Raw genomic sequence first — 13599 nt, 5'->3', positions numbered from 1 at the left:
TCTGTCTGCGTTTTTGCTGAAAAAAAAAAAACCTTACGAGGCCTCCACCTCGGTAGCCCGGCCTGCTGCTGACTCCTGGAGGATGACACTTACGAGGAGGGTCGGAAGGTGATGCAGAGGCTATATTAGTCCATGCTGCCCAGGCAGCCGCCCACACGCGCCTCTGTAGAGAGGCCTCCACCTCGGTAGCCCGGCCTGCTGCTGACTCCTGGAGGATGACACTTACGAGGAGGGTCGGAAGGTGATGCAGAGGCTATATTAGTCCATGCTGCCCAGGCAGCCGCCCACACGCGCCTCTGTAGAGGCCTCCACCTCGGTAGCCCGGCCTGCTGCTGACTCCTGGAGGATGACACTTACGAGGAGGGTCGGAAGGTGATGCAGAGGCTATATTAGTCCATGCTGCCCAGGCAGCCGCCCACACGCGCCTCTGTAGAGAGGCCTCCACCTCGGTAGCCCGGCCTGCTGCTGACTCCTGGAGGATGACACTTACGAGGAGGGTCGGAAGGTGATGCAGAGGCTATATTAGTCCATGCTGCCCAGGCAGCCGCCCACACGCGCCTCTGTAGAGAGGCCTCCACCTCGGTAGCCCGGCCTGCTGCTGACTCCTGGAGGATGACACTTACGAGGAGGGTCGGAAGGTGATGCAGAGGCTATATTAGTCCATGCTGCCCAGGCAGCCGCCCACACGCGCCTCTGTAGAGAGGCCTCCACCTCGGTAGCCCGGCCTGCTGCTGACTCCTGGAGGATGACACTTACGAGGAGGGTCGGAAGGTGATGCAGAGGCTATATTAGTCCATGCTGCCCAGGCAGCCGCCCACACGCGCCTCTGTAGAGAGGCCTCCACCTCGGTAGCCCGGCCTGCTGCTGACTCCTGGAGGATGACACTTACGAGGAGGGTCGGAAGGTGATGCAGAGGCTATATTAGTCCATGCTGCCCAGGCAGCCGCCCACACGCGCCTCTGTAGAGAGGCCTCCACCTCGGTAGCCCGGCCTGCTGCTGACTCCTGGAGGATGACACTTACGAGGAGGGTCGGAAGGTGATGCAGAGGCTATATTAGTCCATGCTGCCCAGGCAGCCGCCCACACGCGCCTCTGTAGAGAGGCCTCCACCTCGGTAGCCCGGCCTGCTGCTGACTCCTGGAGGATGACACTTACGAGGAGGGTCGGAAGGTGATGCAGAGGCTATATTAGTCCATGCTGCCCAGGCAGCCGCCCACACGCGCCTCTGTAGAGAGGCCTCCACCTCGGTAGCCCGGCCTGCTGCTGACACCACTTCTTGGAATGATTTTAGTGCTCCTACAGATACCTGGAAAATGAAGAAATAGTTTAAAGAGGTTTCTGAAACGAAGTTCTTATGTCATGATTGTCAGTGTACCTATTAAAATAATATAAGGGGGTACATAGGGGTAGTAAATAAAGGAATACATAGGGGGAGCGAATATAGGTAACAGGTACATAAAGGATAAGATAGGTGTAGCAAAGAACCATAGACCCGTAGAGTCCATAGGGTACTTAAGGTAGAACGTAGGAGTAAATAGGATTACATAGGGGTAGCAAATACTAAAATAATCTTAACTATTACTTAATCAATTGAATTATCATTTTCAACAGTTATTTAATTTCTTAATGTGTAATTGTGGCAAAAGGTAAATAGATACTCATATAAAAACTTTTGAATGCTATAGTGACTGACCTCATGACTCCTCCTTAAAGCGAAGTCAGTGATGTAGTCCAGCAGTGCTGTCCAGGATCGGTTGAAATCTCCCACCGTGGTCAGCAGTTGGAACCGCGAGTGGAACACGCGGGACACGCCTGATAGGGTTAACACCTGTGTGAAAATACAGTAATGGTTTAATTATCTGCCTAGCCTTTTCACTAACATGTTGAGGTCGGTTTCCTTCCTAACCGGTCTGTGTGCTACATGTAGCGACAAACTATAAAATATGAACTCAACACAGTTACTTAGCCAACCAGAAAATTTTTGGTAAGGCTTTCTGGCTTCTGACAAAAAGGTTCAAATGGCAGCCGGGATCCAACAATTTAATGTGCTTTTCAAAACTCTGAGCAATATGTCATAACAAGACCACACATATTATGTTAACATAGAAGACTAAATACATGACATACCTGTGTTTCCGCCCATTGCTTCTGCGCAGTATTTCTAGTGTGATGTATGAGGATATGTTCTCCCGTATCCACCTTCTCAGAACTCGCTATGTTCGATTGTTTTTGCACCTGTAAACAATTATTTAAGTTTCAATATATTTTTTTTACTTTAGATTTAATTTAATTTTATATGTTGTAGCGAGCTCAATACATAGGAACGCTAGGTTTCGAAGTAGTTTTTGGAACTAAAAAAAAATCGGTGTCTCTACAAGCAAGTCGTCGAAAGACGCAGCAAAATCTTGCCCGAACCGGTTGAAACCGGATTCGTGCGTCGTGCCCAGCTAGACCGCGATCCGCTCTCTCCATATACAACAAATGCGCTACGACCAGAGTCTTCGTCGTGAGTCGATATAAAGAATCTCTTTACTTGACTGCCAAGTAGGGTGGTGGTTTTCACTTAGTTGTAGTGTATCGGTTATAATTTTATTTCGTTTAACATTTTCTCCGTCTAAAGTGGCATCATGTTTCTAACATAGAGGTCTTACTGCCCTTTTACACGGCAGTCCAGTTTTGCGGGACCGGCATTTTACTGTATCCTGCAAAACTGAAGTACGTGTGAACACAGCGTCCGTATTTGTAGGATACAGTAAAATGCCGGTCCCGCAAAACTGGACTGCCGTGTGAAAGGGCTGTAACAGTGCTTTGGTTTTTTTTTTTCATTTCCATGGTGCTGCACGCTGTAATGCTGATGTATACCTGTTCCAACATAGGGAAGAGCACAGCCAGCAGTGCTCGCCAGGCGGGCTTGCTGAGCAGGGTGCCGTGGGCGCCGATGCAGCTGAACAACGTCTGGCTGGCGGCGCGACGGACTGGAGCACGGGGCTCCGTGCATAGTTCGCCTGGGGGAAGTTATTTGTGCAATAAGAAGACAGTCATTCTTAATAACATAGATGGATGTACTCTTTAATATCTACACCAATTAAAATACAATAAAACTAAATATTTTAAAGTCGGTGACACAATGGGCGGTCTAATCGCCAAAAGCGATCTTAACAAGAAGAACATCATAATGACATGAATGACAGCGGATTCCGGAAAGTCTATTAAAATACATACACTGCACCAATTTTAACGTCCGGCGCGCAAAACACGCGCAGGAACCGGTTTAAACCGGCGCGTACCAAATAGTTTACTTATTCATCTGCTTAAATCCTACAGTTAATGAAGCTGAAATGACTTACTAAGTCTAATATATAGACACATCCACAGCTTGTCCAGCGGCGGCAGTTCAGCGTGGTTGGGCACCTCGGGACATACGGCTGTATCATTAGCTAACGCTGCTACTAATTTGTCCCGGTTGTGGTACAAGTAATCCGATATGTTCCACTGCAAAAAGAGTACATGGCTAAATATGTGGTGTAAGTTGCATCGAAATATAAAAATTCTTGTCAAAAATCCAGAAAGTCAGATAATTTTCCTAGCTCGGTTGGAGGATCCTCGCGATGGTGATACTTTTTAAGACTCCAATGGACAGACAAGGCCAAATCTCAATACGCCCTCAGAATCACAACCCTTATTTATACAGTAAGATAGATAAGTGCACTATGTTTTGCCGTGAAGGTGTACAATAGACCAGCAGGTCGCCCTTACAGTGACATTAGACAGGGTACTGCACTCACCATGAGCCCCACAGCAGTGAGACTGATGTTGAGCTCCTTGGTCTGCGTGGCGAAGGCGGCGGCGGCGGCCAGCACCTGGCGCAGGCAGCGCGGGCCGGCGCAGCCCAGCAGGTCGCCGGCCACCACCTGAGCGCACTGGAACGCTGAGCGGATCAGCTGCTCGCTGAAAAACAAGGGTTTATTTATGTACTTAAGGACAAAAAACAACAATCCAAAACATGAGCTCAACCCAGAGTATATATGTCTTTCCAAGGATCTAAGCTACCTCCTCACCATTTTTCAGCAAATAATCTCGATCATGAGCGGCCAGGCAGCGCAGAGCTGGTCTTCCCTGGAGTGCAGCAACCTGACTTCTGTCTTACTGCACACAGTTCTGATATTGTCTCCAAGAGACATTCACGAGCCTCCATCACAAACTTACCTATGATGCGAGGATATAGCAGAGATGATCTCCATCATGAGCGGCCAGGCGGCGCCGAGCTGGTCTCCCCTGGAGTGCAGCAGCCTGGCTGCACACTCCAGCTGCCGAGCTCTGACGTCACACTGCCGCACTGCACACAGCTCATCACAAACTTACCTATGATGCGAGGATATAGCAGAGATGATCTCCATCATGAGCGGCCAGGCGGCGCCGAGCTGGTCTCCCCTGGAGTGCAGCAGCCTGGCTGCACACTCCAGCTGCCGAGCTCTGACGTCACACTGCCGCACTGCACACAGCTCATCACAAACTTACCTATGATGCGAGGATATAGCAGAGATGATCTCCATCATGAGCGGCCAGGCGGCGCCGAGCTGGTCTCCCCTGGAGTGCAGCAGCCTGGCTGCACACTCCAGCTGCCGAGCTCTGACGTCACACTGCCGCACTGCACACAGCTCTGAAAGTGGCTCCAAGAGGAGGCGTTCACGAGCCTGTAAGTAGAACAGGTTTTGGGTCTTGAAGAAAACTTTTTTAAGGAAATTTGATAAAAGAAAGTTGTGATATTTGAAAACCCGACGAAAACAAGGTGTTTTTTGAGTTTAACATGTCCCGTGTCTGTCTATCTATCTGGATCATCATGGATATCATCATCCTCTGAGCCTTTTTCCCAGCCATCTTGGGGTCGGCTTCCAATCTAACTGGATTCAGCTGAGTACAAGTGCTTTACAAGAAACGACTGCCTATCTGACCTCCTCAACCCATCATAGATATAGCGATTTAAAACATCTTTGTTGTTTCCACGGTGATAAAAAATAGCATGGCTTACGTAGATAATAAAATTGCAACTTCTGTGCAAACTAGAAGATGGATAAAATTCAGTTATTCATTTAATAAAAAGTACATATAAACATATAGAGTTACAACTCGTTTATCATGAACTAGCTACATGACTTACCTCGGTAACTAACACAGGATTAACATGATGGTACTGGAAGGCGGCTTGCACTAGATACGTAATGGCTTCCACTCCCCACTCGCGCATGCGTATGTGTGGGTGTTGGCAAACCTGTGAAAACAATACATTAATTTATGGTATTAGGAATTAAAAGGGAAAAATTCCTTTAAAGTATCAAATTGTCACGTTGTTGAAGAAAATAAATTCTAAATCTTATTGCTTAGATATTAAAAGTAGTATTTTTTAGGTATGAAATGTTGATCTTAGAACTGAGTATGTTCTTAGAACTTAGTTGCCTCTTAAAGCATTGCAATATATTGTATTGTATTGAGCACATCGTTGTTAGCTGAGGTTTTTCTGCAAGGAGTAATTAGTGTAAGGAATTAATTACCTCGAGTAGATGGTTAGTAATAGGTCTCCACATGACCTCTATCCTGTGCATATTTGCTAATCCAGTTTCAAGTAACTTCGCCACTGCGAATAGTGATGGTTCCTGGAAAAAATAATTCAATCAAAAAATTGCTATAATTCCTTATCGAACTAACAAAAAAGTTTTGTAATATTCCAGCCGGGAAGCTATCAAATCTTATAATTGTAATCTACTGGCTCTGCCCGCGGTTTCACGGTAGTTGAAATAGGACACATGAACATAGGATTGGGATTTTATCCACATAGGATTGGAAATTCCGGATGGGGATAAAAATAACCTTGTCCGGGTTCTAAGCTACCTGCTCACCAACTTTCTTCTCATCAAAGGAATTCTCTTAAATATCACAACAATCAAATTCCACCTAGAAGTCTTAAAGAAACTCTATAAATCTAACTAACAAAATAACTTACCCTATTAGAATAAGCGAGTTCCATAGCCTCGTTGGAAAGCTTGCACAGCGCATCAATCAGATGATGTAATGCTACATCATCCAAATTCTTCGAAGACTCGAACACTCGTGATAACATCGCTGAAAGCGCTGTAATGTACAAGGAATTACATATAAAATATAATAACTGAAGAAAGAAGTAACGTTGATGGTACATATATGGTTTGGATTTAAAAAGCGATTTTTGTACATTGTAGTATTACAGTAGCTCTCGTCTGAGTTGACACGATGCGCCCAAATACAGCATTTACATACACAAAAGCTTTACATTATTAACACAAAACTCATATAAATGGCCTTGTTATTGGTCATTCAGATACTTTCTAATTTTCTGCTGCTACAACGTTTTTGGGGCAGTCTGTTGTAAATTTGACCTTCAAAAAGTGTTGATTTTCAGCCTATTTTGAATAAATGACTATATATACTACTTAAATAAAGGCGACGATGATGATAAATAAAAATTGGTCTTTCAGTTGTTTACTGCTGAATTACCAATAATGTCATTTTTATGTGTATTGGATTCACATTATATTGTAAAGCTTGTATGCCTAAATGAGGTAGTGTCTCGCGTCGTTTCATCTTAGACGAGCTCTAATAATTTGTATAAAAAAATAAATTTCGGAAAATCGTAACGAAGCATTTAACAGTGCATAGCAAGTGTGTATACTGTATAAGTTTTTTTGTTTGTTTAGGTAAAAATAAACGATAAAATAAAACTCACACAAGACTTCACATTTAGCTTTGTTACTATTATTAGTATTTATATTCTAAATTGTATTCAAATCAACTTGTACATAATTTTCTTTTATATAGTTTACATAAAGGGGAAATCGGTAGTAGAACATCGATTTTCCTCCCATAGGAAAAAAACATTGCTTTAATTCGATATTAAAGTTTCTAGTAGGTACCTACTTTTTTAAAATCAAGTTGATTTGATCACAATGTTTCGGAGATGTGCGACAAACATAAAGACACACAACGGCCAGCAAGCTCCATCCCAGTGCTCCTGTGTATAAGCTTTCAAAACCCCTAAATATGTATACATTTGGAACTACACATTATAAGGATTATACAATTTAATGATAAATCGCTCAAGTTGTTTGTATAAAATAAATTTTGTATAAACTCAAATCCAATATTCTAAAATTATATATTTACTTTTATAATTACTTGCGACTACTTATTTGTGAAGTCGTTTGGTTTCGACTTGTCAAGAAGAAGATCTATGTATTTATTGACCTTTACACAGATTCCCAAAAGACGTGTTGCTTAACCAAATAAAAAGCAATATGTAAACAAAAAAGTTATTGAAGGTACGACATAATTAACGTTTTTTAAATATATCAATTGAATAATAACAATATAGTCTGAAACATAGTTTATTGTATTCTGTGTTTTTTTTGGCTTATGTTTAACTGATCACCAGAAATAGTAACAAATAGCAGACAAAAATAGTAAATGATCACCAAAATGAAACTCGCATTTTAATGTAAAATGCTAACAAAAGTTTTAACACTTTGCTTTCCCATTTAAGTGAAATTACTCCAAAATAAATCATGCGCAAGCCAAAAATAGTAAATGATCACCAAAATTAAACCACCATTTTAAAGTAAAATGATAACCAAAGTTTTTACATTCTTCTATCCTATTTAAGCAAAATGAGTCCAAATAAATCATTGTTATCCCAAAAGTAGTAAATGATCACCAAAAGTAGTGAATGATCATCAAAATTATACCAGCGTTTTAATATAAAATGATAATCAAAGTTTTTACATCTTGCTATCCTGCTTAAGTAAACTGACTCCAAAAAAATAAGTTCGGCCTGATACAATAAATGTAATAACATTATGGGGACCCTTTTCCTGCACTAGGGTGGAAAATTGTCTATTGCATGCCTCTAAACAGTGCGATAAGAGTGTGTTTTCGAGGGAGTGTATTGAGAAACACATTCTTCTTCTTCTTTCTCCTGCCCTGTTCCCAATTTTACTTGGGGTCGGCGCAATATGTCATTTTCTTCCATTTTCCCCTGTCACTCGTCATACTGACACTCACGCATGCATTGCAAGCCGGACACATAACTTAATATGGCATCATAATACTTTATTTGATAATAAGCCTACATTTTATGGCAATCAGTGACTTATTTAGGCAAAAATAATACATTAATTTGGTCGTCAAGAGTTGGTGATCATTTACTAAATTTGGTGGTCGAATACAATTTAAAGTGAAGTCGTGACTAAAATAGCTGGTACTATTACATTTTTAGACTTTATTTTTCTGGTGTTCAGTAGATTTTTCTGGTTGCAAAACTAAGGGTATCAAAGCATTTTATGGTGGTCATTATATTTGTTCCCGTTTTTTTTTCTTTGCCCTGATTCTGCTATTTCATTAATATCAATAAATAGACAATTTATGTTCTTCTCGTTCCAAATGTACACAACAATAATACAATAACATTATATACCACTCATAACTCCGAGAGACTCGGCCACGGGAACTTGCTGCCCTGCAAACATCGTCCATATACAAACTTAATGCGCCTGCGCAGCTTGAGATCAGCGGCCATCTTGTTATGTTAGTTACTAAAGCGTTACGTATGACACATTGTCGGTGAAAAATAATAAGTAATTTTATAGGTTACCGACAAAAGTATATAACGCTTTTTAAAGACCTACTTAGAAATAGTAAACACAGTAATACAACAACCATGTTCTTGAAGGTGCTATTTGTATATATATGCTATAACTAAAGTATCCATAATAGAAATGTGTAATCATCAATAAGACATGCCTAAGATATCTTCCGAGAACTTTTTAACCATAAATTCTCGGCATATAAACTTTTTCTTTATACATTATTAATTATATTCTCATTTCAAATGTATATAACAATGATATACCACGGGAACTTGCTGCCCTGCAAACATCGTCCATATACAAACTTAATGCGACTGCGCAGCTTGAGGGCAGCGGCCATCTTTGTTATACTTGCTATGTTAGTTTTTGGTGTTAGTTACTAAAGCGTTACTTTTAGCGTTTTGTTGATGAAATATATTAAGTATTTTTATAGGTTTAGGCTTTTTAGAACAAAAAGATGGGCTGTAGTGTCTTTTTGATGATAAGATCAATATGGCTATTTGTCGTTTTCATTAAATTCTATTAAAAGAGTAGGTGTGCTTAGATATGTATTATGGAAGTTAATAGTATAAAGATGTAACAGTATTGTGCAAAGGAAACATGTTTACACAGCTGCACACCAATATATCGATAAACACATTTATTTATTCTTTACCTGAAGCGAAACAGCCACATGTGCAATGACATCGCGTATGTATAGAACAAAAATCATATTTTTTTCTTAATCGTTATTCTGTTTACAAAACCTAATTCATCTTTCACGATTCCACGAGAATTCAATAAAGTCTTGTGTTGAATATTTCGTCAATCCGGCCTCTATGTGGTTGTTTATCGATACCTAACTTCAAATGAATCGATATGTCACTACTAACCTGGTAGATCGGCCATGACAGCGGAAGTGCTCATGACGGCGTTGGCATCTGCGCTTGCGCGGCTCGCCTTCATACTGCCGCCGGTTGAAGGTTTGAGGCCCAGAATCCAGACCTAAATGTTGAGCTGACTTTAGTTAATTTAGAAATAAATAATTTAGAAATGTTGATGTGGATGAGAAAAGACTTATAATTTTGTATTTTCATGTTGAGGTACAAAAGATACAGAAACAAGTCTAGAATCTTCTAGAACTTTCTCGAAGACACTGGAATTTGGTATCATATTTTTGTAATAATAAGATTACATTTTAAACCATTTCGAGAATATCCAAAAACCATACAGGCAGAAGCATATACAGTTTTCAATATTGCGCTAGCAGGGGCTAAGAAACCATTTTTAGGCGTCGCGATATTAATCGATCAGCGGATGGCGATGTTGTGGGAATTTAGTTGTGGATCATTATCGAGTTTTGCGACAACTATATCAAAGAAATAAAATCCGCACACTAACCAGATGCTGCAGCGTAGTAAGCACGGGCAGCCACGCCTGCTGTATGGTGTCGCCGTCGCGCTGTGCCGCGCACAGCAGCGCCTTCATCGCCGTCACGTGACGGGACGTCACCATCACGAACGATTGTTGTTGGCCTGGGAAAATAAATATGAAGTAATGTATAGTTGTTTAAATCGTGGAAAATGTAAACTAAAGCGGTTGTAGCGCTTTATTGGATAGGATCTTATCTAATGCATACCCGCATGAAAGGTTTTGTATACACTTTGTGTAGATCGCGTAAAATGTAAACTAAAATAGACGTAAAACTATTTCGCTATAACTAAATCTAATTTTCATAATGTAAAAACCTTATAGGTTTTCATAATAAATGGAAAACTTCCAGCATAATAAAAATTACGAAGAATAATCATATGAAATTCTTGTAAGTTAAAAGCGTTCCTTTAATTACGGTCCCGGTATTTAAGCATTAATGTCTAGGCCCACATCATTATCTTTGTCTTCATTTAGTGAACCTTCTAGGACCTCAAATGTAGGTAGTGAAGGTGACTGTGGTCAGGATCGAGCCGGGGCATATACTCCTGTCTTCATTGCCCAAGATAAAGAAAACGCCCTTTCCCAATATTTCAGAATCTCTTAGATCCTCACCTGTAGGCAATGACGCGGATGGCAGCGGAGTCCCAACCCACACAACTTGATGCCTATAGTCCGGGTCGGGCGGGGGCGGCGGCTCGCGGCGCCAGGGGCAGGGCAGAGCGCCTAGGGCTCCGAGGGCTGGCACTACGTACTGCGCGGGGAGGGCGCAGCGGCATAATGCGCTAACGCACGCGTCGCGACCGACTGAGTGTCCTACCTGGGGGTTAAAACATACAATGAATTTTACTGTATCAAAATAAGTGTAGGCAAGATAATTAAATAAATGTTTAAAACATAGCAAGCTATAGCATATAACATTTACGTGCCCATAAAGTGTCACTTTTACATAGCACCATGAAAATTTAGTTTTCTTGACATAAACATTTAAATAAAAAATTATCCCGCTTTTATATAATAGAATATTATTTTTCTGCATATAAAAAAAAAAACTACATTTATTACCGAGTTAGGAGATCAATAAATTACCTTGGCAGTTTTAATTTCTCTAGTGTTCTATAATTAATTTAAAACTCACCTTCCCGCTGACTCTGGCCAAGGTTTGTATGGCACGTAGTATATTCTCTAATTCACCTATACTGGCTTCAGCTAGTACTGATAAACCCCATACTAGACCACACCATGACGATTTCAGCAACTGTAACAGAAGAATTTTTTATATCCTCAAGAAATGGTTAAACAGGAGAGAAGAAACAAACATACAAAACCCGCACATATGTTACTAATATTATAAATAGGAAAGTTTTTATGTACGGAATTTTGACCTGTTTCACGTAAAAACTACCGAATGGATTTTGTTGAAACTTGGTAATAGATTAGAATGGCTTTTTTACCCGGGTGCGGTAAGTAGCTCCCTCAGGGCGCATTAGAACTCACAAGCCGAAGATAGTATCCTAATATTTTAAACTTGAAGCCTCTTAGAAGCTTACGTATTACTTGACGAAAACACTAAAAGGGACAAAAAATTTTTGAAGAATAAATCTGACTGTGTTTATATTGCCACGTTTTTTTGTCACTTCCAGTGCTTTGTTAAGTCGCTTTTTTGGGAAATTGGGTATATGTACTTGAGTATATAGGTACTTGCCTGTAATCTAAGCTGTAATTCCTTATCCTCGACTTCATCTTCAATCTTCTTGACCACGTTGGAGTTCTGATCCGCCTCGCCGTTGTGAGAGTTGTTCGTTATTATCTTGTCCGTCTTGTTGTCCACATCTACTAATTAAGAAATAGCATATTATTGCACCATTACATAAAGCGTTTTTTTTGAGACGATAACTATCAAGTGGCTATAGTGGAAGGGTAATTTACACTTTCATCAATAATGTAAGGAACATTATAGGTAAAAGTGTGAAACACTAACCCTAACTTAAAGCCCTTTTTTGTTATAAAGCAACAAAATAAAATATAACATTTTCCATAACCAACCATTTACCCTACCTTTGTTATTTCCATTCTTATTGGAGTTGATTTCTCTTTCTTCTGTATCGTTCTGTATGTCTTCATACATTTCTTGTAGCCTGAAAATTAATCAAATAACATTATTATCCATACAAGTAAATAATATTTTAAAATTAAATATATGACTTTTCGATAAGGCCATTTTAATATTGTAATGCTGAAAACTTTGTTTGAAAGCGCAAATCACAAGAACTAATTGTCCGACTAGAAACTCTTATCTACACCATTTATCGAAGAAGGCTTCTACTTGTTATCCTTGTTAGAAATATTTCACATGGAACGGAAGATAGTTTAGTAGTATATTATTACCTGAAATATTCGCTTCCCTCGACACTGATGGCTATTGACCGTATTATCTCCATGAGACAAGCGTAGGCGACTGATATGCCGTACCCATCCTGTATGGTCGGCGCTTCTGATCGGTCTAGCATCTCTATACTGAAAGAACAAGAAAACATATAAATGATAGAGCTATATAAGGCAGGCTTACATAAATAAATAATTCAGGCACAGTTGAGGAGAGTGCTTAGTCTATAGTAATTGTAATTATTGATTATATATGACGATCACACTGTCTAACGGTCTTGAAACTACTGGATCGATTTGAAAAAAATATTTCACTGTTGAGAACCTACACTACCCTCGAGTAACATAGGTTATATTTTATCCGGGAAGTCACTTCTAAGGTAAGCCAGTGGTAAAGTTGACATAATACTTACTACACAGATTTAGCAGTGCCAGGGTCGAAGGTAACACAAAGTGGTAGCCATACTCCTTTCCAGTAGAATCCTGACTGCTGCGGTATACCTGATGAGCCTAGAAGCAAATAACATTGGAGTCAGAACTTATTTTACTAAAACAATATGTTTTCACGTCAAAGTTTAACCGACTGCGGTGAATTGTTACATATATAAGGGGTTTTCAAGTACATATGGTACTTTTCATCCGACTGATGGGAGTCGTCGAATGGGAACGTGTTTCTTCCGTTTTCTTTATTTGCCTTTTAGCCTTATTGCATGTCACGTTTATTATGTACATATATATAACTGTGCAAAAGCTACCATACTATTTTAATTATTTTTCTAAGGGCCTATGCATACCACGTTATTCAAACGCGTTTTTATCCTGCAGAGCAGTCCTGACTTGCGTGCGTATCGCGCCTGTATCGCTACAAACGCGCGTCGACTGCGCGTTTAAAAAACGTGGTGCGCATAGGCCCTAACCATCTAAAATTGATGGTTAGAAAAACAAATAAAATCTAGGAAGCTGTGCTTTTCGTCAACAGTCACTTAGTATTGAAGAAAGTAATTAAAAAACTCGTCGAAAATGTTCGCAAAAATCTTGTGCGTAATAATACTGACAGAGTTAAGTTTTATCAATTGTAGCATAGAAGAAGATAGGCATGATAGACACTGTAAGTTTTTACAATATTTTCTTA

General features: G+C 40.3%; 1 protein-coding gene across 1 annotated transcript in view; it reads right to left on the bottom strand.

The window, feature by feature from the left end:
• The window catches only part of LOC110372631 (protein MON2 homolog), a 39313-nt gene that overhangs the window by 16084 nt on the left and 9630 nt on the right, over nucleotides 1-13599 (bottom strand). Inside the window, exons 11-29 of the mRNA XM_064041807.1 lie at nucleotides 12881-12977; nucleotides 12471-12599; nucleotides 12141-12220; nucleotides 11788-11918; nucleotides 11221-11340; nucleotides 10698-10902; nucleotides 10053-10186; nucleotides 9545-9656; nucleotides 8501-8542; nucleotides 5999-6126; nucleotides 5550-5651; nucleotides 5159-5269; nucleotides 4519-4694; nucleotides 3786-3948; nucleotides 3348-3492; nucleotides 2863-3005; nucleotides 2128-2235; nucleotides 1694-1828; nucleotides 1156-1306 (exon numbers count right to left, since the gene is read on the bottom strand). Coding sequence (XP_063897877.1) covers nucleotides 1156-1306; nucleotides 1694-1828; nucleotides 2128-2235; nucleotides 2863-3005; nucleotides 3348-3492; nucleotides 3786-3948; nucleotides 4519-4694; nucleotides 5159-5269; nucleotides 5550-5651; nucleotides 5999-6126; nucleotides 8501-8542; nucleotides 9545-9656; nucleotides 10053-10186; nucleotides 10698-10902; nucleotides 11221-11340; nucleotides 11788-11918; nucleotides 12141-12220; nucleotides 12471-12599; nucleotides 12881-12977 — 2412 coding nt within the window. The remainder of the gene's footprint in view (nucleotides 1-1155; nucleotides 1307-1693; nucleotides 1829-2127; nucleotides 2236-2862; nucleotides 3006-3347; nucleotides 3493-3785; nucleotides 3949-4518; nucleotides 4695-5158; nucleotides 5270-5549; nucleotides 5652-5998; nucleotides 6127-8500; nucleotides 8543-9544; nucleotides 9657-10052; nucleotides 10187-10697; nucleotides 10903-11220; nucleotides 11341-11787; nucleotides 11919-12140; nucleotides 12221-12470; nucleotides 12600-12880; nucleotides 12978-13599) is intronic.

Source organism: Helicoverpa armigera, chromosome 26, assembly GCF_030705265.1.
Source record: "Helicoverpa armigera isolate CAAS_96S chromosome 26, ASM3070526v1, whole genome shotgun sequence".
Taxonomy (NCBI): domain Eukaryota; kingdom Metazoa; phylum Arthropoda; class Insecta; order Lepidoptera; family Noctuidae; genus Helicoverpa; species Helicoverpa armigera.
This window is presented reverse-complemented; position numbering and strand designations above follow the sequence as displayed.